We start from the raw sequence: 25,050 nt of genomic DNA, 5'->3' as shown, positions 1-25,050 counted from the left end.
GTACAATGTCATAGCAGCAAGACCATACTAACTCTAAAAGAAACATTTTTTTAGTCATAGAAAACGAGCAAACATAAAGCAAGAATGGGTGATGTCACTGAAGAATCGTTGCTGGATTATTTCTGCTCAGCCGGAGGGAAAGTAAAAAATGCTGATTTAATGAAAATATACAGGCCTTTCATTGGTCATAACGACATGCAGCTGCGTGGTAAGTAGCAGTACATTGTATCGGAAATGTGGAATTTCAAAAATGATTTCAACGAAACTGCAACAGTTGCTCTCATCAACTGCTTCGTGATGTATGACTTGACGCGATATCACCGTTTCTCGTCTCGTGCGACATCTGTCACGTATTTTAGCTGTCACAATAACATAATCTGTGTGGTCCAGACACATCATATGATCATACATAATTCATTCCTTTATAACAATTCTATTTCATGAATAGTTTCCCCTCAAACCCATTTGTTTATCATTGTTCCCAATTTCCGGTCGGGTAGCCGAAACTAAACATCTGTTTTACATTAAAGGGCCTTTAAACAGAACATTTACACCAGGAATTCTGTCATTTCCTTTCCTGAGACCAGTTATAGCTGCTTGAATTCTCTGGTGCCTGCTACCCAAGTCTTGCCTGAGACCCAGACCACAACAACCAACCATTTTCACCATTGGACTTTGGTGTTCTGTTGTGGTATGACAACAATGATTCACACTGATAAACAGTGTGATTATGGTGCTGCCTTTTAATTAATACCACTCAGCCCCTGAGTCATGAACACAACTCGGCATTATCCTGAAACTTGAGACTGTTACAGTTTTATTGACAGCAAATATTTTCTCCAATGTCCTCCCTCAATTTGAGACTGATACCTGAAATTACAATATTGTTACGTTTGACCAATCACTTGCAATGCAATCCACCAGGGCGTTATCCCGGCTTGGTTCTGGATAAAATAACGAGGCCCTAACATGTTTTGACAGGCGCTAGATTAATGATTATCCAATGTGACCTTGTATTTACAGTTGTACTGTCCAGATGCTATTTCAGTGGTACAGTTGTTGACAGAGGTTTCCAAATAAAGCTGCTTTGATATTGTGCTATCTGACATGGCTGGAGTGTCCAATTATGAAAATGATTTCCAGCACATAGTTCCAGTACTTAGTCATTTATAACAACACGTGTGTTCCCATTTTTTTTAATGGGCACGATTGCACAATAATAGTGTTTTAATCATAATGCAATCGTTTAGGCCACAGGCACCACCAGCGCAACTAGATCGCTAATGAGGTGCTCTTTTTATTACGATTGAATAAAGTGGGAATATAGTGGGGATGGCTAACATTGCTGTGTCTGTCCAGTTGCTATGGCTATCTGTCTACCTTTTTAGCTAATGAATTACTGAACATGTAAACTGTCACCCCTGTACTAGTAAACCAGGAATTATTTTGTTTATGAGATGTAAGTGGCCACTTCCTCTGGATTTCCTGTTTTTGTGGACGTGAAGTTGTGAGCTATGCAACTGTCTCATTCAAAATGTTCTTTCCACTCCCTGCTGCTGTCAGGAAAAAGGAAAGAGCTCAATTGTTCGGGCCTATATTCTTACATACCTAAACATTCTTTCAAACACAGGGCTTCAGCCATTAGTATTGTCTTGTTGAACTAAGATGGCCTATGTTAAGTGGTCTGGCTGGCTGGAGTAATAGATACATTCTCAGAAACAGCAGCCTATACAACCTGACGTCTGTCAGCATCAAGGCTGAATATCGTTTCACAAACCCAGTTGTATCTGTCAGAGAGGAAGTTAAACAGTAAACTATTATAATAGCCATCAATTTGCAGTTTGTTTGGGTTCCCATAGGAAAGCTTTAATACTGCAGAAATAGACAGATAGGTTGGGGGTGGGCTTTTTGGAGATATGGGAGTAGAGTTGTTTGTATCTCTGCTTGCCTCATGTTGTCAGAGAGAGCCTTTAGTTTCCTCTTCGTCCCATTTCCCAGTCAGTGACTTTTTTCTGAGATGATTGTTTTGCAACTCGAGCTGTGTTTGGCCTGCAGAGGAATGAAGAATAAAAACTCCTCCCTCTTGGAGCCCCTGTCGTGCTCCCCAAATTGCAACCTATTTCTTATAAAGTGCACTACTTTTGACCAGAGCCCTGGTCAAAAATGGTGCCCTAAATTGGGAGTAGGGTGCAATTTGGGACAAAAACCTGGCCTCTGCAAGAAGGGGAAAGATGATGAAGTAACAGGGAGGGCAGATCAACCACGATCAGCCACAAGTCTTCACAGGCCACACAATAATCTCAAATAGCCATCATGCGTTCTTCAGACTCAATAGGTCTACGTCTTGGAATGCCAGTGATTCATGATTTAGAGAGGCTTGTCAACTAGAAAGATCTAGGGTCTCCCAAATGGTGCAGCGGTCTAAAGGCACTGCGTCGTAGTTCTAGAGTAATCACTACAGACCAGGGTTCGATACCAGGCTGTGTCGCAGCCGGCCGCGACCGAGAGACTCATGAGACGGTGCACGATTGGCCCAGCGCCGTTAGGGGAGGGTTTGTCCGGCCGGGAAGTCCTTGTCCCATCGCGCTCTAGCGACTCCGAGTTAAGCGAGCAGTGTGTCAAGAAGCAGTGCGGCCTGGCAGGGTTGCTCTCGACCTTCGCCTCTCCCGAGTCCATACGGGAGAGTTGCAGTGATGGGACAAGACTGTAACTACCAATTGGATATCCTGAAATTGTGGAGAAAAGGGGTAAAAAATAAATAAAATAAAATACAAATAAATTTAAAAATGAAAAAAAATCATAAAAAATAGATAGATTTAATCAATTGTAAGACAACACTTAATCCCATTAGAGTTCATTCCATAAGAACGCTATTATTACATTATTACACTGTTAGACCAAATTATATTTCTTATCCTCATCATCCATTTTCTTTCTCTAACCCCCTCAAAGAATGAAAGTCTGGGGTTTTGGGAGAAAACAAAAAGTTATATCACATTTTTGGAACTTGATATGCCAACTCTAGAGATCTTATTAAATTACTAGAGGGGATATGTTATAAACCCCAAAGTTCCAGAATGAGGTGAAAATGGCAGCCATCTTGGCCAGGGAGAAATCCAAAACCAGTCTAATTGGAATGAATTGCAGTAGAGGCTAGGTGATGCATTTCCTGCTTTTACTTGTGCAAAAATAAAAGTAAGGCATGTGATGTATCAGAAATTGTGTTATTGAATTATGGTCAACCTAAAATCTTGTAATATAATAAAAAAACAGTTTATACATGTTTTATGCACATTTTATGTATAAATAGCCTCTAAAATATATGTAAATAGACCATAAATGTCTTATATTATTTTTTTTTTGGAAAGATGTGAGTGCTAGTATATGATACAATATCAGTACTTGTTGCATTTACAACTTGTCTAAATCCTATCATCAACTGATTTGAGCCAGTGTATATATGGCTGTGAATTGACGGCATTGTTTGAATGGAATGTTGGCATATTGCCAGTTAATTAGAAACATTTATGGAACCATTCCTCTAAAACCAGTAGGCTAGCTAACACATATACTGTGCAGATACATTATTCACGTTGATTTTGACTAACTCCCTGACCAACATGGCTGACATTTGGACCCTCATAAGAAGGTTCATGTCCATTCTAGTATTCTAATTCCTAATTCTATGATGCCAAAATTGTTCATTTTCCCCAGACAAATACAGAGAGGAGTTCAAACGGATCATCGACATGATTGCTGTTGTGAAATCAGAGAATGTAGGTGAACTTTCAACCATTTGTAGAAAGTGTGCTGTGATAAGTGTGCATAGTTCTTTAATGTTCCACACTCAAATTGAGTTGCCTTCCCACTATCTTTACTCAGCCATGGTAGTTAATTTGTTACAAATAAAAGGATTTTCTTCTCTGTGTCTGTTTACTATGTAGTTTGCTATTCATCAGTAGGATTAGGGCCCTGTGTTATCGGTTGTAGGCCTACACAAGGTTATTACCATTCAGTTACATAATAATTAGAAAGGGCAACTTACAAATACATCTCAAACAGTTTTAATTATTTCCACAATAAAATATATCTTAGTTTTGAAGAAATTCCACTCTGCATAATGATTTTACGTTTAGATCAAAGTTAAACTCTCCTATACAGTAGTCCTATACCCTCTTCCTCATCACCTGCCTGCCGTCTGTCCCGATTAGAGTGAGAAGTACCTGATTCTGAAGAAGAGGTACAGGCAGCAGGAGCAGGGCAGTGAGACAGAGCCTGGGACAGACAGACAGGCCAGTCCTGCGGCCAGCACTGCCAGGCCCTCGGCATCAGTCCAGCGGGATGTGTCGGGGGTCTCGTCTCTCCACACCCAGGGGGAACCAGACCTCCAGCCTGACCCGGCCAAGAGGGCAGAGGCGAGGAAGCCTTCACAGGTGATGTGGTGTGGAGGAAGCCCCAGCATTACCTTCAAAGAGGCACCCAAGCAGGAGCACACGCAGGAGGTGAGCTTCAACCATGATCAGTTTTGATGTTTTTTGTTTCCCACAAAAAAAAGAGGGATGAGATGCATTGATAGGTATGCTAGAAAGCTGAGAAGACCTCACACAAAGAGCATGGCATTAGAGCGGAAGAAGCATGGATTGAAAGCAAGACTTTGATACTATTATCCTTCTTACTAATTTCCAATCTGTCATTTTATGGACTTCTCAAAAAGTTAATTCTGTATTGTCTCAGATTTTCGTATATTTTTTATTATTATTATTTTTACAAATGGCTTGTGCAAGTTACCATATCTTTTACTCAAAGGGTGCAGCTGTTAACAACCTCATTCTGGTTGTCTTTCCCATTTGGTTTGAGTTGTGGAATTCGTATTGCATTTCCTAAAAAATGTTAGGGTTAATTGCACAATGATATTTTACCAAAGTAAAATCCAGCTGTTCAGTTTACACAATCTAGCAGAAGGGATGTTACTTAGGCTGCGTTTAGACAGGCAGCCTAATTCTGTTATTGTTTTCACTAATTGGTATTTTGGCCAATCAGGTCAGTTCTGAAAAAGATCTGATGCGAAAAGATCTTATGTGATTGGTCAAAATACCAATTAGTGGAAAAGAGGTCAGAATTGGGCTTCCTGTCTAAACGCAGCTTTAGTGTGTCTAGAAGCATCACTTAAAGAGAATATATGCCAAGCCAATAGTGTCAGTGTCCACATTAGTACGTGCAAATAATATCTCTACTCACACAGGAAAAGGGCAACAGCACAACACAAGTGGTTTTGGCATGAAGTGGACATATAGTATACTACCTAGAACTTTGTCAGAATTACAGTAAGCAGGTGTAAAACAAGAAAGCTGTTATTAAATGTAGCATGGAGAGATGGCCTCTGTTGAATAGCAGATCCAAGGTAGGTGACAGGTGGGAATGAGGACCAATGGTTGTAGAAAAACAGTACTTGGATTTATTGCAGGAAATTTGGCTCGTCTTGAAAACATCGTCATAGCAACATTCAGGATACAAAATGACAGATGATGGCGAGTCTAAAGCTCAGCCCCTCAGTACGGTTCCTACTGCATTTTAAGACTAGGCTTAGATGTTAAACAGCATAACTACGGATTACTCTTTTTTCCGTGCTAAACAGAGCCTAACTCTACCCCTTACTAGGAGAATCAACCAGGACAGCTAACATCAACTGCCTATGCATACAGGCCGCCACAAACAAACTGCTATGGAGCACGTTGTAAAATGGTGTTCAACCCTGAGCTGAGAGAAAATGACTGCCTTTCTACCTTTGCTCCTAAACCCCACCCATAATGATTAACCAATGAGAATGTACATTTAATTAGTTGAACTTTACTTTGTTAATTAGACCAGGCATGGAAAACATGACGTTAATTGCATATTTAGTCAAGTGGACATTAGTTTAAAATACAGAGCTTGCATTAAATGGAACAGGATTAGAGCTACTACTCAGAGAGACTGAAAGTATGGGTGAGTTGCACGCTAATTATCTTAAGTTGCCATACCTGGTTTAAACCTGAGCAATCAACTCTGTTGCAAGCAATTAACGTAAGGCACACCTATGCATGGCAATGGATTGGTGCCGTGAATCCCAAATCTCCCCCTTGCCTCTCTCTACCAACTTGCTCTGTTGTCATGTGTTGTTGATGATGTCAACTCCGACGGTGACTTCCGTCGAGTGGCTACGGGATCAATAAACCCATTAACTTCAGGACACACTTGTGACTTTGAATGATGCAATTTATGTTCCACATTTAATAATTAAACAAATTGAAATTAACAAAATATAATCCTCTTAGATTTCAGTGTTGTGATGCAAAAATCCTAGCTAAATGCTTGGCGCATAGAATTAAAAAAGTATTGTCAGATATTGTTTATCCTAATCAGACAGGTTTTTTACGTGGACAATACATTGGAGATGATATAAGGCAAGTACTGGAAACAATAGAATACTATGAAATATCGGGGACACCAGGCCTGGTTTTCATAGCTGATTTTGAAGAGGCTTTTGATAAAGTACGACTGGAGTTTATATTTAAATGCCTAGAATATTTCAATTTTGGGGAATCTCTTATAAAATTGATTAAAGTTATGTATAGTGACGCTAGGTGTAAAATAGTACATAATTGCTACATCTCAGAAAGTTTTAAACTGTCTAGAGGAGTAAAACATGGTTGTCCATTGAAATGTTAACTGTTAAAATTGGATCCAACAATAATATTAAGGGATTAGAAAACCGTGGCTTAAAAACTAAGGTGTCATTGTACGCTGATGATTCATGTTTTCTTTTAAAACCACAATTAGAATCTCTCCACGGCCTCATAGAGGATCTAGATACTTTTGCTAACCTCTCTGGATTATGACCAAATTATGATAAGTGTGCTATATTGGATCACTAAAAAAATCAAATTTTACATAGTTTTACAAGTTCTACATAGTCTGACAATAGTCTGACAGGTGGAGATGTGGACATACTCCGTATATAAATCCCAAAAGAAAGAAATTATCTCACTCAATACATTTTTATAGGAAGTTAGCAAAAATAGATAAGATCTTGCTACCATGGAAAATAAAATACCTGTCTATTTGTGGAAAAATCACCCTGATTTTGTCATATCACAGTTTACCTAGTTTCTTATGGTTTTGCCAACACCTGCTTTCTAAATTATATGAACAAAAAATATTACATTTTATTTGGCATGGCAAGCCAGAAAAAATTTAAAGGGCCTATTTATTTCATATATAAATTCGGAGGGCAGAAATGATTACATATTAAAGCATTAGACCTCTCACTAAAGGCATCAGTCATACAAAAGTTATACTTAAATCCAAACTGGTTCTCTAGTAAATTGGTAGGATTGTCTCATCCTATGTTCAAGAATGGCCTTTTCCCCTTTATTCAGATTACAACTGCTCACTTTCGGTTGTTTGAAAAGGAAATAATCTCCAAAATATCATAATTTTTTAAACAAGCCTTACAAAGTTGGTTGCAATTTCAGTTTAATCCACCTGAAAAGACAGAACAAATAATACAACAAGTCTTGAGGTTAAACTCAAATATACTAATTGATTAAAAAAACTACGTATTTTTTGATGAAATGTTTAAAAAATGTATAATTGTAGTGAATAATATCATAAATAGGACTGGTGGAGTTATGTCACACATGCAACTAACACAGATATATGGAAATGTCTGCTCTACCCAAAATTACGACTAACTAATTGCAGCATTACCACAAAAATGGAAGAGGCAAGTAGAAGGGGAAAAAAGTAAGGAACTTGTCTGTCGGCCCTGCATTAAAGAACATAAAAGGTTAAAGAAAAGTGTGATAGATTATAAAAACGTATACCAATTTAATTTAAGGACCAAAAAATTGACAGCTGTGCAATATAAATTGCAAATTAGTTGGGAAGAGATTTCCGATGTACCCATTCCATGGCACATGGTTTATGAATTGAAATGTAAAACAACGCCAGATTCAAAACTTCACATTTTTCAATTTAAATTACTAAACACATTTATTTATATGGGGGCTACAATCTTCCCAGCTCTGCAGATTTTGCTGTGAGGAGGCAGTCATTAGGTCATTTATTTTGGTACTGTCCATATGTAGCTCATTTTTGGTCACAGGTCCAGGAATGGCTGAAGAATTGCAACATTTGCCTAGAACTAACACTGTAGATAACAATACTGGGTTTGGGTTGTTTGAAAAGCCATAGTCAAGCAATCAATAATATAATAATTATTTTAGATAAAATGTTTCTTTAATTTATAATCTGTAGAAGCTATGAGAATGGAAAGGTTCAGTACTTTTGTGAAACATCAAAGCACAGTTGAAAAATAATGGCAAATAGAAATCCAAAATGGATGGTGTTAAGAGATATATGGGAGGGGTTGAATGGAGCTGAAGGATGGGACTAATAACAAGAAAACCAATGTAAAACATAACATTTGTCAAATGTATATAGGCTCAGACATTTTGTGAAATAGCACAGTTACAAATAGAAATCAAACTGGATGGACATCAGGAATAGAGGAAGGACTAAAAACAAACAAAATATAACTATTGTAAAATAGACTGTGTCTGTAAAATGCAACCACACTGCACACTACCCTAACCCATCTGGACAAGAGGAAGACCTAAGTGAGAATGCTGTTCATCGACTACAGCTCAGCTTTTAACAACATAGTACCCTCCAGACCCTGGGTCTTGACCCCGCCCTGTGCAACTGGGTACTGGACTTCCTGACGGGCCGCCCCCAGGTGGAGCCCTATCCTGTATTCCCTGTTCACCCACGACTGCGTGGCCATGCACGCCTCCAACTCAATCATCAAGTTTGCGGACGACACCACAGTGGTAGGCTTGGTTACCAACAACGACGAGACGGCCTACAGAGAGGAGGTGAGGGCCCTCGGAGTGTGGTGTCAGGAAAATAACCTCACACTCAATGTCAACAAAACAAAGGCGATGATCGTGGACTTCAGGAAACAGCAGAGGGAGCAGCACCCTATCCACATCGACGGGACAGTAGTGGAGAGGGTAGAAAGTTTTAAGTTCCTCGACGTACACATCACGGACAAACTGAAATGGTCCACGTGGTGAAGAAGGCGTTAAATAAAGGTGAAATAAAATAAAAAATAAAAAAAATAATTTGGAAGGTATTTCATTTGTTAAATGTGTCAAGCCTTGTAATAAGAACATATGCACTGGCATATAATTAGGCACGCCTCGTCATTATTTTGTATTCAATTGCGCAAACTCCAAACATATTGCGTTTTGTGGTGCGATAGCACTTGGCTGTGGAGCCTTCAACCTTGCCGGCTTGGAGGGTCTAATTAGCTCCTACACATTCGATCATTTTCACTCCCTCAGCTTTGGGACACTTGTGCATATGGCAGTGCGTGTGAAGGTGCAAATGGAGGGGGAAGTGGGTGATTTGGGATTTAGCCGTGCACTTTATCTTAACCACACGTATATACTTTTACACTTTTTAAATTACATTAAGACTTTTTTTTAAATGGTGTTAAGGCCAGACTAAGGCTGCCTCATCACAGCTTAATTCTGTATGTTGTCTCTGTGCCTCCAGGACCAGCACATCGAGAGGACCCCCTCACCGTCCATTTCAGAGAAAACCCTAGCGCACAGTAACGGAGAGGATGAGCTAGACAGGGACTCCGGGTCAAAGGTGAGAGGCTAGTGACAGCAGGAGTAAATCTCAAAAGTATTTTCCTTAATTCCTTGTGTCCTCTTTCCTCGCCTTATCTTCTCAACAAATCGGAGGGAAACACAGAGTGTTGTAGGAGAAATTCTAAGGAGAAGATGTCATCCAATGCTCTTCTCACTTCCCTCTCAAAATGCCAAGCGGAGGCGAGGATAGCAGGTCCTGGAGCCAGAGTACACAAGGAACAAGGAAAATACTTTTGAGATTAAACTTTCCCCTAATGTTACTTCGTCACATTTCACCGTGTTGGACATTTACAGGCATTTGGCTCTGCCTCCCTAGTAATACTTATTATTTACTTTCTCTCTCTAAACAAAATAGTGAGTCATAGCAGGAACTGTTGCTGCAAAATTCCACCAGATGGCAGTAGCTAAATTATCTGGATTTTAAACAAACCACGGATGTTTGAGAGTGGGAAACGATATGAAGGGGGCAAGCATTAGCATTTGAATGCTGCCCTTTTTTCTGTCATTATGTAAAGCAAGTTGCAACAATATGTTTGAACTCATTAGAAAAATAATTACGATTTTTGCCCATTAAACAGATTGAGATTAATCTAGAAAGATATAGGTTTCCTTGATGGCCCTAAACCTACAAGAAGGAGGTGAGAGGGCCCTGGCGGAGGGGTGCCAGGTAAATAACCTCTCCCTCAACGTCAACAAAACGAAGGAGCTGATCGTGGAGTTCAGGAGACAGCAGAGCGATCACGCCCCTATCCACATCGACATGGAGAAGGTGAAAAGCTTCAAGTTCCTCGGCGTACATATCACTGACAATCTGAAATGGTCTACCCACACAGACAGTGTTGTGAAAAAGGCGCAACAACGCCTCTTCAACCTCAGGAGACTGAAGAAATTTGGCTTGGCCCTTAAGACCCTCACAAACTTTTATAGCTGCACCATTGAGACCAGCCTGTCAGGCTGTATCACCGCCTGGTACGGCAACTGCCCCATCCGCAACCAGAGGGTGGTGCAGTCAGCCCAACGCATCACCGGGAGCACACTGCCTGCCCTTCAGGACAAACACAGCACCCTGTGTCAAAGGAAGGCCAAGAAAATCATCAAGGACCTCAGCCACCCGAGCACCAGAAGGCGAGGTCAATACAGGTGTATCAAAGCTAGGACCGAGAGCAGGAAAAACAGCTTCTATCTCAAGACCATCAGACTTTTAAATGGCCATCACTAGCCTGCCTCCACCCAGTTACTCATCCCTGCACCTTAGAGGCTGCTGCCCTATGTACATAGACATGGAACACTGGTCACTTTAATATTGAAACACTGGTCACTTTAATAATGTTTACATACTGTTTTACCCACTTAATATGTGTATACTGTATTCTAGTCAAGGCCATCCTATATACCTTTTGCTGTACATATACTATTCTATCCTACGTATTCTTCAGATATACTACATATTCTATCCATAATGTCTATACATCCCATCACATATATACAGTGGGGCAAAAAAGTATTTAGTCAGCCACCAATTGTGCAAGTTCTCCATCTTAAAAAAGATGAGAGAGGCCTGTAATTTTCATCATAGGTACACTTCAACTATGACAGACAAAATGAGGGGAAAACATCCAGAAAATCACATTGTAGGATTTTGAATGAATTTATTTGCAAATTATGGTGGAAAATAAGTATTTGGTCACCTACAAACAAGCAAGATTTCTGGCTCTCACAGACCTGTAACTTCTTCTTTAAGAGGCTCCTCTGTCCTCCACTCATTACTTGTATTAATGGCACCTGTTTGAACTTGTTATCAGTATAAAAGACACCTGTCCACAACCTCAAACAGTCACACTCCAAACTCCACTATGGCCAAGACCACAGAGCTGTCAAAGGACACCAGAAACAAAATAGTAGACCTGCACCAGGCTGGGAAGACTGAATTTGCAATAGGTAAGCAGCTTGGTTTGAAGAAATCAACTGTGGGAGCAATTATTAGGAAATGGAAGACATACAAGACCACTGATAATCTCCCTCGGTCTGGGGCTCCACGCAAGATCTCACCCCGTGTGGTCAAAATGATCACAAGAACGGTGAGCAAAAATCCCAGAACCACACGCGGGGACCTAGTGAATGACCTGCTGAGAGAGCTGGGACCAAAGTAACAAAGCCTACCATCAGTAACACACTACGCCGCCAGGGACTCAAATCCTGCAGTGCCAGATGTCTCCCTGCTTAAGCTAGTACATGTCCAGGCCCGTCTGAAGTTTGCTAGAGAGCATTTGGATGATCCAGAAGAAGATTGGGAGAATGTCATATGGTCAGATGAAACCAAAATATAACTTTTTGGTAAAACCTCAACTCGTCGTGTTTGGAGGACAAAGAATGCTGAGTTGCATCCAAAGAACACCATACCTACTGTGAAGCATGGGGGTGGAAACATCATGCTTTGGGGCTGTTTTTCTGCAAAGGGACCAGGACGACTGATCCGTGTAAAGGAAAGAATGAATGGGGCCATGTATCGTGAGATTTTGAGTGAAAACCTCCTTCCATCAGCAAGGGCAATGAAGATGAAACGTGGCTAGGTCTTTCAGCATGACAATGATCCAAAACACACCGCCCGGGCGACGAAGGAGTGGCTTCGTAAGAAGCCTTTCAAGGTCCTGGAGTGGCCTAGCCAGTCTCCAGATCTCAACCCCATAGAAAATCTTTGGAGGGAGTTGAAAGTCTGTGTTGCCCACCAACAGCCCCAAAACATCACTGCTCTAGAGGAGATCTGCATGGAGGAATGGGCCAAAATACCAGCAACAGTGTGTGAAAACCTTGTGAAGACTTACAGAAAACGTTTGACCTCTGTCATTGCCAACAAAGGGTATATAACAAAGTATTGAGATAAACTTTTGTTATTGACCAAATACTTATTTTCCACCATAATTTGCAAATAAATTCATTAAAAATCCTACAATGTGATTTTCTGGATTTGTTTTCTTCTCATTTTGTCTTTCATAGTTGAAGTGTACCTATGATGAAAATTACAGGCCTCTCTCATCTTTTTAAGTGGGAGAACTTGCACAATTGGTGGCTGACTACATACTTTTCTGCCCCACTGTACATTACTGTTCAAAAGTTTGGGTACACTTAAATGTCCTTGTTTTTTTTAACGAAAAGCAAACTTTAAAAGGCTAACACAAAAATAAAAACATCCTAGATTTGTCCTAGACCTCAAAAGTTGTCTCCTGATGTGGTTTAAGCATTGCTGTGGATTTAGTCCATCCATTTTTGTTGTTTTTTTTCTATTTAAAAAAAAAAGTGTCATTTTGAAAATAAAAACCTGAAAAAAGAATCTGGGGAAAAAACGGAAACCTGGAAAAACTAATTGGAGAAAACAGAATTTTGGGAAAAATATAATACATTTTATAGGACCCTACATATAATATAATAACCATCACTTTGAAGTTAACTTGGAGTCAAGAGTTATGTCACGCCGCCAAACTTACCCTAGTAAAACTGACTATCGTACCGATCCTCGACTTCGGCGATGTCATCTACAAAATAGCTTCCAATACTCTACTCAGCAAACTGGATGCAGTTTATCACAGTGCCATCCGTTTTGTTACTAAAGCACCTTATACCACCCACCACTGCGACCTGTATGCTCTAGTCGGCTGGCCCTCGCTACATATTCATCGCCAGACCCACTGGTTCCAGGTCATCTACAAGTCCATGCTAGGTAAAGCTCCGCCTTATCTCAGTTCACTGGTCACGATGGCAACACCCAACACAGCACGTGCTCCAGCTGGTGTATCTCACTGATCATCCCTAAAGGTCAACACCTCATTTGGCCGCCTTTCCTTCCAGTTCTCTGCTGCCTGTGACTGGAACGAATTGCAAAAATCGTTGAAGTTGGAGACTTTTATCTCCCTCACCAACTTTAAACATCTGCTATCTGAGCAGCTAACCGATCGCTGCAGCTGTACATAGTCCATCGGTAAATAGGTTAGGCTATTAGTTTAATGCTGGTGACATGATGATTGGTGTTTGGCTGCCAATTATCAAATACAATGATTTTGCTCTTCTCCATATATCATCATATAACCTGTTCGCCTTATCAGCAAACTCTTGTCTAAAGAGCATGGGCCAATGCCAGATTGGGCAAGATTGTTATTTATCGCAACTTTTTTTGTGACAAAACCATCAGGAGAGTTGAAAATGCGATGGAAACTCATTTACTTTTATTTGGTACATGGGAACTTTAACCGCAAAAGTCATTTTTATGTGCACTATGTTATCACACACAGCCTTTTATCAGCAACAGGTCAGTTTGATGGAAACACCTGCCGTGACAAAACGTTTTTTTTGTTTTTTTGCGTTTTTATGCAGTTTTGACAATGTTCACATTCAAATCTGTCGCCAATTGGATGGAAACTTAGGTTGTGTTCCTATCTTGTTGAATGGGATGTAATCTAGATCTCTACAACTACATAGATCACAATAACGTAAAAGGGCCTCATGAATCTCACCACCTCTCTCTCACCACCTCTCTTATGTGTATCAAAAAATAATTGATGCTGTGAAAAGAACCAGTTGTCAGCAAATATTCCCTTGTCTAAAAAAAGCTGTTTCACTGTGGCTGGTTGAACTTCCTCTTTGCGCAAACCCGTTGGTGTTTTTACATCATGTCCCTGTATGATCTCAGAACAATTAGCAATCAAGTGGTTGACAAAACAAAACATATAGAAAACGGCCATTTTCTCCCCACATTAATCAGCCAGAATGACACTTTTGTGCATTCAGAGTGCTTTAATTTCGGGGCATTTCTGACCACGTTTAAAACAAAGGGGAACACAGATGGTGGAATGGTCTCTGACCAATGTATTTTTTATTTTTTTATTTAACCTTTTATTTAACTAGGAAAGTCGGTTAAGAACAAGTTCTTATTTACATTGACAGCCTACCCTGGCTGACGCTAGGCCAATTGTGCGCCGCCCTATGAGACTCCCAATCACGGCCGGATGTGATAAAGCCTGGATTCGAACCAGGGACTGTAGTGACACCTCTTGCGCTGAGCTGCAGTGCCTTAGACACGCTGCACCACTCAGGAGCCCTAAGGTCCACAGACAGACTTGTCTATTGGTTAACAGTGGAGTTCACAGTTATTATTACATTGACCCCTTGGTGTGAAAAGCTCACTTTGCCTCCATCCTACCTATCTGTCTGACACTTGTTGGATCACTTCGTCCCTTTTGATGTCTGAGGTGATAAACATACAAACATTGTGATTGATTGATTGGTGTGTGTGTGGGTGTGTCTATTAGGGCTTTAGGACATTCATTCTTCATTCCTATGTGGAACAACATAAGGCCTTTGTTGGGAGAGATGTCCCTACTGCTTCAGCATGCTGGATCAATAATACTCATATCATTTGTCTTATTGTCTGTCTCTTTCAGTCTGAGTCGGAAGAGGAGTGTATGGGCAGAATGCGCTCCACCCCAGTGGCTGTGAGTTTCCACATTTATATATGCTAATATATACAGTAACAGTCAAATGTTTGGACACACCTACTCATTCAAGGGTTTTTCTATATTTGTATTATTTTCTGCATAGTAGAATAATAGTGAAGACATCACAACTATGAAATAACACATATGGAATCATGTAGTAACCAAAAAAGTGTTAAACAAATAAAAATATATTTGTGATTCTTCAAAGTAGCCTCCCTTTGCCTTGATGACAGCTTTGCACACCCTTGGCATTCTCTCAACCAGCTTCATGAGGTAGTCACCTGGAATGCATTTCAATTAACAGGTGTGCCTTGTTAATTTGTGGAATTTCTTTCCTTCTTAATGCGTTTGAGCCAAGAAGTTGTGTTGTAACACTGTAGGGTGGGTATACAGAAGATAGCCCTATTTGATAAAAGACCAAGTCCATATTATGGCAACAATTCGGAAAATTTCAAGAACGTTTCTTCAAGTGCAGTCACAAAAACCACCAAGCACTATGATGAAACTGGCTCTCATGAGGACCGCCTTAGGAAAGGAAGACCCAGAGTTACCTCTGCAGCAGAGGTAAAAGTTAATTAGAATAACTGCACCTCAGAAATTTCTTCCCAAATAAATGCTTCACAAAGTTCAAGTAACAGACACCTCAACATCAACTGTTCAGAGGAGACTGCGTGAATCAGGCCTTCATGGTCGAATTTCAATAAGAAGAACAGACTTGGTGAACAGATCATCTCTGCATGTGTTGTTCCCACTGTGAAGCATGGAGGAGGAGGTGTGATGGATTTTGGGGTGCTTTGCTGGTGACACTGTCTGTGATTTATTTCGAATTCAAGGCACACTTAACCAGCATGGCTACCACAGCATTCTGCAGCGATACGCCATCCCATCTGGTTTGCGCTTAGTGGGACTATCTATTGTTTTAAATTTGACAATGACCCAACACACGCCCAGGCTGTGTAAGGGCTATTTGACCAAGAAGGAGAGTGATGGAGTGCTGCATCAGATGACCTGACTTCCACAATCACCCGACTTCAACCCAATTGAGATGGTTTGATTTGTTTAACACTTTTGTTTGGTTACTACATGATTCCATATGTGTTATTTCATAGTTTTGATGTCTTCATTAATATTTACAATGTAGAAAATAGTAAAAATAAAGAAAAACCCTTGAATGAGTAGGTGTGTTCAAACCTTTGATTTGGTACTGTACATATTAGACATGAATATTCATAATACTGTACATACTAGACGTGTGCTTCATGGACACTATCCATTTGCTTAGCTCATCCAATCCCTACAGCTGGACCCCGTGGAGAAGGAATGGATCTACTCTGCTACTTGCGGCCGTCTCTCTGACCTCTCCCAGCTGCTAAAACAGGAGCCCTCCTTGGCCAACAAGAAGGTAACCTCTACCCATCCACCTCTGCCCCTCACAAAGACCAAGGTTTCCAAAACTACCTTGATGTGTCTGCATAACATTGCAGTATACATCTTGTGGATAAATGGGTAGCTTTGTTTAATTGGATGCAACCACTAAATGTAGTTTCCCTCCTTCCCTTTCCTTCATTTGACTAAACCAGGACTTTGTTTCAGTGAGTATACTTTCTCCACAACTTTAATTAGGAATATTTGTATTACATTTCTATTATAATTGACTGATTTGTGTTCTTTATTTTCTTTTTGGAATCTGCTATGACTGTCAGGGGGTAAGTGAATTAAATATTGATATGCCCTACTTTATATCTTGTTAATCTCAATTCTTGACAGTCATTTTCTAGATTTCTAGAAAGTTGATCATATTCTGAAATGATACCTATTGTTTTATGAAACCTATAAAAATGCATTTCAAATAGTCGACATTCCATTGTTATTTTTCCGTTAGTTGTATTCTAAAAACCCTGTGATGTACACACATCAAGATCATGCATTTCAAAGGCGCCGCTTTCAAAAGGATTATGGAAGATAGCTTTTTAGCTCCTGGATCCCCCCCCCCCCCCCCCTGACAACCCAAATCCCTTTATTGGTCTCCCTGTGCGCTCAAGAGATTTGGGTTCATGTTTGTTGTCCCTCCCCTGTGTTGGGGTTCTCACACTGTCCTGTGTCAGACCACCTTCTAAGACCTATCCCTAAGCCCCTGCCATCAGCATCCCCACCCAGACAAGATACCAGGGTCGCCATTGAAGTGCAGGGAGATGGGAGCGGGGATTAGAGAGAGACTCTTAATGCACCACAAAGACTTCAACCACTTAAAGATAATCTGAAAGTTATAGAGCAGGCTGGGATTAATTGAAGAACAGTGTTGGCCATGTCCCCGGGAAGGAGCTAAATCTCCCTCGGGCGGCTTTGATGCCCCCACCTTCACTCTTCGGCGGTGAAGTCACTCTTACCTAGGGCCTGAAGTTGAGGTCTGGGTGCCGTTTGTGGACAAGTTCTGTCCCCATCAGACAAAGTTTAGACCACTCATAAACTTTGACCTTCCCAATAGCAGATAGATTGTGTAGCTACACTCTCCTCCTCAACTGTCATTGACAGGGAATGGCTAATTCAAAGACCCACATATGTTAACCCCATCTAACATAGCCTATTCCTTCCTGATCTCTGTCCTTTTCGTCCTCTACACGTGACATGTGCTCCCCACTTCTGCCGTGCTGGACTGTGACGTACTTCCTCTGACGCTGCAGTTTGTAAGTAAATCATTCTCCCATCACTCCTCAGTGGTCTTACTATGAACAGGAAAGTGTCACAGGCCATAGGTCATTTTGTCCAATGTTTCCTCTTGATCAACCCTTGTCCCTTTGGACACTACTAACTCCCACGTTGGGTGCATGACACCCACCCACCCACCCACACACACACACTGAGTGTGTCATCAGTCAGGCAGGAACGCGGGAGGTGGCCCCAGCGGGCTGGGACAGGAACGAGAGGCACGAGGAGGGAATAACGTCACATCCTGTCCCATCTCGTCCATCACTCCCGCTCACTAGGAGACCCGCCAAGCTGCCACTCAAACGGCCCAGCCGACCAATCCGTCTTCGGCGTGTGACAGGGCGGGCAACAGAAATGGAGATACTCAGAGCCAGACTTCATCTATCACAATCTGTGTCCCAGACTGGTTTTGGATATCTAGAGGTGCACCCCCCCCCCCCCCCCAACTGCTCTGAGTCCTAATATCGAGGTTGTGATATAGTTCACCAAGTTCCTGATGTAGTAGCGTGTAATTCAGGAGATGAAGAAATGCCATTTAAGGCCTTGAACAAGCACAAGGATGTTCATAGTTGGTGAGCTCAAGCTGCCTAACCAACTCTAGTAAAGGAACACCTTTACTAGTCTTGATTGACATAGGTAACCTACTTCTCATCATTGTTCTGCTCTCCCTGTTCCATGTCTGGAGTCAGACTGAGAAACATAGACATTGTGGTTCAGAGGCTGACATTTGCAGCCAAGCTCTGCACACTCAAGAATAAGTCCCACGCAAACCACATACAACTTTCTGACATAGTGCTGCTGCTGTGATCAACTGTGTTACTCTTGTCAATGGGTCTCTGAGCACTTCAGGCTGTGTAATTACGGGCGATTCAGCAGGTGAAATTGTGGGCAATTGTCTGCATGTTGTGTGTGTGTGTGTGTGTGTGTGTGTGTGTGTGTGTGTGTGTGTGCGCGCACGCGCACAGGGGGCACACAGCGTGGTGGGGCCCTAGCCTTGTCTTTCTGATGGCTGAGTGCTGACAGTAGGGCGATTCCTGGGTGGGTCTGCCTCGCTCCCCTCTGAGGGTCACACCAACATCATCAATCTTCCTCCCTGTGACAGGCGGCTGCCCCCCCCCCCCTCCCCCCTGGTGTGGGCACAGTGCAGTGTTGTTTTGTAATTAGGCTCTGTTAGATGGCAGGAAACCATCCCTTCGTCCCTCCCTCTACCTCTCCCTCCATCTCTCCACTCCTCCTGTGCACAGCTGGCCCACCGCTTCAGCCAGCCTATCAGAACTCTCATCTGATCCACACTGTTGAAACCACTTGGTAGAGGAGTAATGATGCTATGCCAATTACTATCTACTGACTAACCACTACTGGGAATGTATCTACAAGTATCTGTGTATATGTCAATACAATACAAGCATTTCGCTACACCCACAATAACATCTGCTAAACATGTGTATGCAACCAATACAATTTGATTTGTGTGTACATCAATACAATGATCTGTGTGCATGTCAATACAATACAAGTATCTTTGTATACATACAGTGCCCTGCGAAAGTATTCGGCCCCCTTGAACTTTGCGACCTTTTGCCACATTTCAGGCTTCAAACATAAAGATATAAAACTGTATTTTTTTGTGAAGAATCAACAACAAGTGGGACACAATCATGAAGTGGAACGACATTTATTGGATATTTCAAACCTTTTTAACAAATCAAAAACTGAAAAATTGGGCGTGCAAAATTATTCAGCCCCCTTAAGTTAATACTTTGTAGCGCCACCTTTTGCTGCGATTTCAGCTGTAAGTCGCTTGGGGTATGTCTCTATCAGTTTTGCACATCGAGAGACTGACATTTTTTCCCATTCCTCCTTGCAAAACAGCTCGAGCTCAGTGAGGTTGGATGGAGAGCATTTGTGAACAGCAGTTTTCAGTTCTTTCCACAGATTCTCGATTGGATTCAGGTCTGGACTTTGACTTGGCCATTCTAACACCTGGATATGTTTATTTTTGAACCATTCCATTGTGGATTTTGCTTTATGTTTTGGATCATTGTCTTGTTGGAAGACAAATCTCCGTCCCAGTCTCAGGTCTTTTGCAGACTCCATCAGGTTTTCTTCCAGAATGGTCCTGTATTTGGCTCCATCCATCTTCCCATCAATTTTAACCATCTTCCCTGTCCCTGCTGAAGAAAAGCAGGCCCAAACCATGATGCTGCCACCACCATGTTTGACAGTGGGGATGGTGTGTTCAGGGTGATGAGCTGTTCAGGGTGATGAGCTGTGTTGCTTTTACGCCAAACAGAACGTTTTGCATTGTTGCCAAAAAGTTCAATTTTGGTTTCATCTGACCCTCATCTGATCCTCACTGAACTTCTGGAGAGAGTTTGCTGCACTGAAAGTAAAGGGGCTGAATAATTTTGCACGCCCAATTTTCCAGTTTTTGATTTGTTAAAAAAGTTTGAAATATCCAATAAATGTCGTTCCACTTCATGATTGTGTCCCACTTGTTGTTGATTCTTCACAAAAAAATACAGTTTTATATCTTAATGTTTGAAGCCTGAAATGTGGCAAAAGGTCGCAAAGTTCAAGGGGGCCGAATACTTTCGCAAGGCACTGTAAATAGGGCAACTCCTGTGTCGGTGTTGCAGTAAAGTGCTTTTGTTCTGTATAGGGAAATAGTTTGGTTCAAACGTTTTGTATTTTGTGAATGGCTCACATTTCCCTCTCCTTGTTCTGGACACAGACAGCTCTTCACTGGGCAGCCAAACACGGCAAGGAGGACATGGCTACCATGATGGTTAACGCAGGAGCTGATGTGAACACTAAATCTGTGAGTTTGCTCTTGTTTTTTTGTGAATATGGGCTGTATTGTAATTTCTTAGGCTATTGGAATGGAATGCTATAAAATATTGTCGAACCATAGTAATAACATTACTACTGTTTTTTAATTTTCTTTCAGCATGTGAGTACCTCCTCTTTCAGTACAGTATATCATAAGCAGGAAGTGATCAGTGTTTGTATATTTGGAGGCCGGCCAGGCAGATTTGTTACCAAGGCAATGAGCCCATGGGTTGCGGCCAGGTTAGTTATCTTGTTTTCTGTGGTGTTGGTGATATAATGTTGCATCGTAATGGTTCCTGTGAAGATCCAGCTGTGCAAATTCAATACAGCAGTCAAAACACACACACACACACACACACACACACACACACACACACACACACACACACACACACAGTCTTGTATAACTAACCTTGTGGGGATACATAATTCAAAATCCTATTTTCCCTACACCCTAACTCTAACCCTTACCCTAACCTTAACCCTAAACCTAACCATAGCTCCTAACCCTAAACCTAATTCTAATTCTAACCTTAACCCCCTACAAATAGCATTTTACCTTGTGGGGACTAACAGAATGTCCCTAGTCAGTCAAATATTTGTTAGTTTACTATTCTTAAAACACGCCCACAGAGTGTCTACTAATAAATCATGTCAATTGTGTAAATGTATTACTGTGCCAAACTCACAACTATGGCAATTTTCTGAGAATAACTAGCCAATTATGTATGTGGTCATTATGTTGTGTTGCCATAACCTCTGGTAATTTGTATATTCTCTCCTTTCATGTTTTCATTGGCTGTGTTGGGGCCATGGGAAACTCTAGGGGGTAGGTCTTAAAACGCCTTGTACATTTGTCCAGGGTTAAACCTTGAACTCTGCACACAGTGGATGTCAGAGGTTATGTTCAAATAGTTGTATTGGACAGCCTGTTTTGTTCTTGAAAAAAAAATGGTTATACAATTAGCATTATACCCCTATGTCTTTGGTGGGGAACAGATTTGCATAATTTTCCACTTTTTTTGTTTTGCAGGGCTATACACCCCTGCATATTGCAGCATTGCATGGCCATCGACACATTTTGGAGCTGCTCATTGGAAAATATGGTAAATGACAGGGAAAGTTAACCCACATGCTTTTTTTTATTTTGGGGTGTGGAATCAGTGCAACAGGTAATCTATTATCTTTCTGCCATTGATTGCCTTTTTCCAGCTACATGTTTTCTTATAGTCATTGTTTGACATGTTCTTCCTTTCCTCTCAGGTGCGAAGAAGAATCTGCGGGACTACAGCGGCCATCTTGCCTGCCAGTACCTGAACATCACGGAGCCTACAGAGGACGACCGAGCAGCTCCAGAGGAGACACGTGAGTGTCTCTTACTATTTTGTTTTTGACTCTCTGACGTCTCTGAAATGTTGTCTAAACGCTAGAAATGAACAAAGACCACAATATTTCCCTCCCCGGTCTGATACAGAATAACATTGTCATAATAACAATGCCTGTGGCTTTGTTACTAAGATCAAAACAGAGCCCAAAAAAAGTCATCCTTACCTTTAGGTTTCAGCCTTACATAGAATGTATTACCGTTTCAGCCTTACATAGAATGTATTACCGTTTCAGCCTTACATAGAATGTATTACCGTTTCAGCCTTACATAGAATGTATTACCGTTTCAGCCTTACATAGAATGTATTATATGGTGGTCTGTATTTTGTTCAGAATTCCCTGAGTTCCAGGCCAGAGACCACAGTAGGAACAGGAAGTTGGTCACGTTGTTCCAGTCCAAGAAGAACTGGGGCTCAGCGGAGGAGCTAGCCCCTGTAAAGGAGAGGGTGGCACTAGCACCCCATCAACTCATGGTCCCCGCATTCAGACCCAGGAAATTCTCACGCTAAAAAAGAAGCTAGCCAAATGTCCCGCATTCAATGGCATCACAGAAATGACATCACAAAAAACATGTTCAGTCACTGTGTGTTTATTTGAATTGTAATGTATGCTTTTATAGTATGTATTCTGTATGCTTTTATGTTGTAGGGAGCTGTAACTATTGAGTTGTTTAGTTTGTTGTTTACTGCCTTTATTGCTACAATACAATCTCCCAAAATGATTTGATTATCATTTAATTCCATTTTAAAAGTAGAATTTGATTCTAGTGAGACAAAATGTGACATTACATACGGAGCTATTTTGCATGCTGCATTTGTTTTCTTGCTCTTTCAATTTAGTGTGTATTTGAATTTCACTTGCCTTTTTCCTCACACCGTGTTTAGTGAAGACCGTGCCCGAATGTGTAGTTTCCAAACCGATCAGACGTTCCAGATTTGAAGTGCCACGTTTACATGTTGATGATCGCACTTTAACATTGTCAGTTGGTTGATTTGTCATAAGGGACACTATTTTCTATTCGTTCACCCTCTGTATTTCTCATTGTATTTCTATTGAAGGAGAAAACGAGGGACAATCTTTTTTTATTGTTTCACCCTCTGTATTTCACGTTGTATTCAATTTGTATTTCACGTTGTATTCTATTGAAAGACAAAACAATACCAGAGTACTGGCATAGAATAGTCCGTTCATAATTAAGTGTCTTATTCAATTGGGAAACAAGTTAGTTGATGTGCCATGGCTTTGCATCATGTTTTTCCTCAAGTTGTTTGTATTGCCTCAAATTGAACCTGCCTCTTCCAGCTTGTTTTGTTTTGCACATTATTTATATTTGAGATATTTGTATATTAAAGTGCTATGCTGTGCTACTAATTTTGTGTTCACTTTTTAATCTTTATGAGAGTCACAGTAGGTGGAGTTCTACCAAGTTAACTTGGTTAAATGGGCACTTCATATCAGCTGTTGGATCACAGGAGGTTGGTGGTGCCTTAATTGGGGAGGACAGACTCGTGGTAATGGCTGAAGCGGAATCAGTGCAATGGTATCAAACACATGGTTTCCATGTGTGCTTTGATGCCATTCCATTGGCTCTGTCACGGCCATGAATATGAGCTGTCCTCCCTCTCAGCAGCCTCCTGTGGTTGGGATGGTCTTAAGATTTAGTCGATGGATAATAATATCAAGATTTTTCTTTATACACGGGTATACTAACAAGATTACATTTCATTAAATCCTCAGCTTTGGACCCCGTAGTTCAGCTCTCACATTATGACTCCCCAACAACAAGAAATGAAACTTGTGAGAACGCTATTTTTTTTATTCTTTTCATGGTGATATCCTCACTTCTTTTCTAAGCCTCCTTTGATCTACATCAACCTCCTCACTTTGCAGGCTACAGATGGAGTAAATATGTGTCGCGGTTACTCTCCATACGGCTTTAGCCCTTAACTCCAGATTAGCTGAAAAGGGCAGCAGCACTTGCTTTTGGATATCAGAAGACATGGGGGAACAGAGGCAAGTGTTTTTGTGCTTCATTTTTTGAAGAGGGGGAGGCTATTGGAGTGTGGGATAAGAGGGGGGTTTCTGTAATAGATACTTATTTTACTGCCCTCAAGCTCTCAAACAAAGTCCCCCTCTGAAGAGATTATAACCCAGGGAGGGCACATTAACTCTAATCCCATGCTTTGAGGCCTAGCTCCCCAATACTAACCCCCTGTCCCACTGTCTAGATCCCCCCCCCCCCCTCACTGCTGGAGGGGCTACCTTGTATCTGGCCCATGTGTGAGGAGAGCCCGTGGCTACACATTAGGGGGGTTGGGATGGGGGGGGGGGGGGGGGGGGGGTTAGTGTTTCAATAGCACGCTGGTTCTAATGAAAAGCATTGGGGGTGCATACTGCTGTGTAACTGATTCCTCTCTCTGAGGAGATTAGGAGACACATTGTTGGTTTGGTTGCTCATTTCCATGAGGGCACTGCCTCCCACCAGCGCCTGCTTTTCATTGTTATAAGGGTTGAAACACAGAGAACCAGTGCCCCCGGCTTCCTTGTAGCCTTTGTTTTACAAATGGGCCGAAATGTAGATGTCACGTCACAGATGCCCCACAAGCTCATTAGATGCTGGCTGTGAACTTAAGTTCGTTACATTTTAGGAGTTGCTTTCCTACCTCCATTCATAACTCTTTAACAAAACAAGCATACGTACATGGCACCACGAGTAGCAGTGGAATTATTTGCCACAGTGTACATTAGCAATACATTTAATCCCTCTCTTATTGTGGATGGTTATTTTCCAGTAATAATAATTGGAAATCTTGCAGCATGTAGAAAAAAAGTACTCCCGTGTCACATGTTCCGCTGTAGCTACTGTAATATAGTAGTAGATACTATATGTCTGTCTGTGGGAGTTCACTATAACCAATTTTTCTATAATATGTCAT

At 41.3% G+C, this 25,050-nt stretch overlaps 1 protein-coding gene across 1 annotated transcript; it reads left to right on the top strand.

Moving 5' to 3' along the window:
- Nucleotides 1–23,473, top strand: LOC139368487 (ankyrin repeat domain-containing protein SOWAHC-like). The gene is made up of 12 exons (XM_071107434.1): nucleotides 1–208; nucleotides 3,715–3,776; nucleotides 4,212–4,502; nucleotides 9,604–9,702; nucleotides 15,137–15,187; nucleotides 16,491–16,592; nucleotides 16,771–16,782; nucleotides 17,872–17,874; nucleotides 20,631–20,717; nucleotides 21,762–21,834; nucleotides 21,992–22,093; nucleotides 22,448–23,473. Exons 1-12 carry the CDS (start codon nucleotides 85–87, stop codon nucleotides 22,621–22,623), a joined length of 1,182 nt encoding a protein of 393 aa, XP_070963535.1. The 5' UTR covers nucleotides 1–84; the 3' UTR covers nucleotides 22,624–23,473.
- The last annotated feature ends 1,577 nt before the right edge of the window (nucleotides 23,474–25,050 follow it).

The sequence above is a fragment of the Oncorhynchus clarkii genome, chromosome 16 (genome assembly GCF_045791955.1).
Source record: "Oncorhynchus clarkii lewisi isolate Uvic-CL-2024 chromosome 16, UVic_Ocla_1.0, whole genome shotgun sequence".
NCBI lineage: Eukaryota > Metazoa > Chordata > Actinopteri > Salmoniformes > Salmonidae > Oncorhynchus > Oncorhynchus clarkii.
This window is presented reverse-complemented; position numbering and strand designations above follow the sequence as displayed.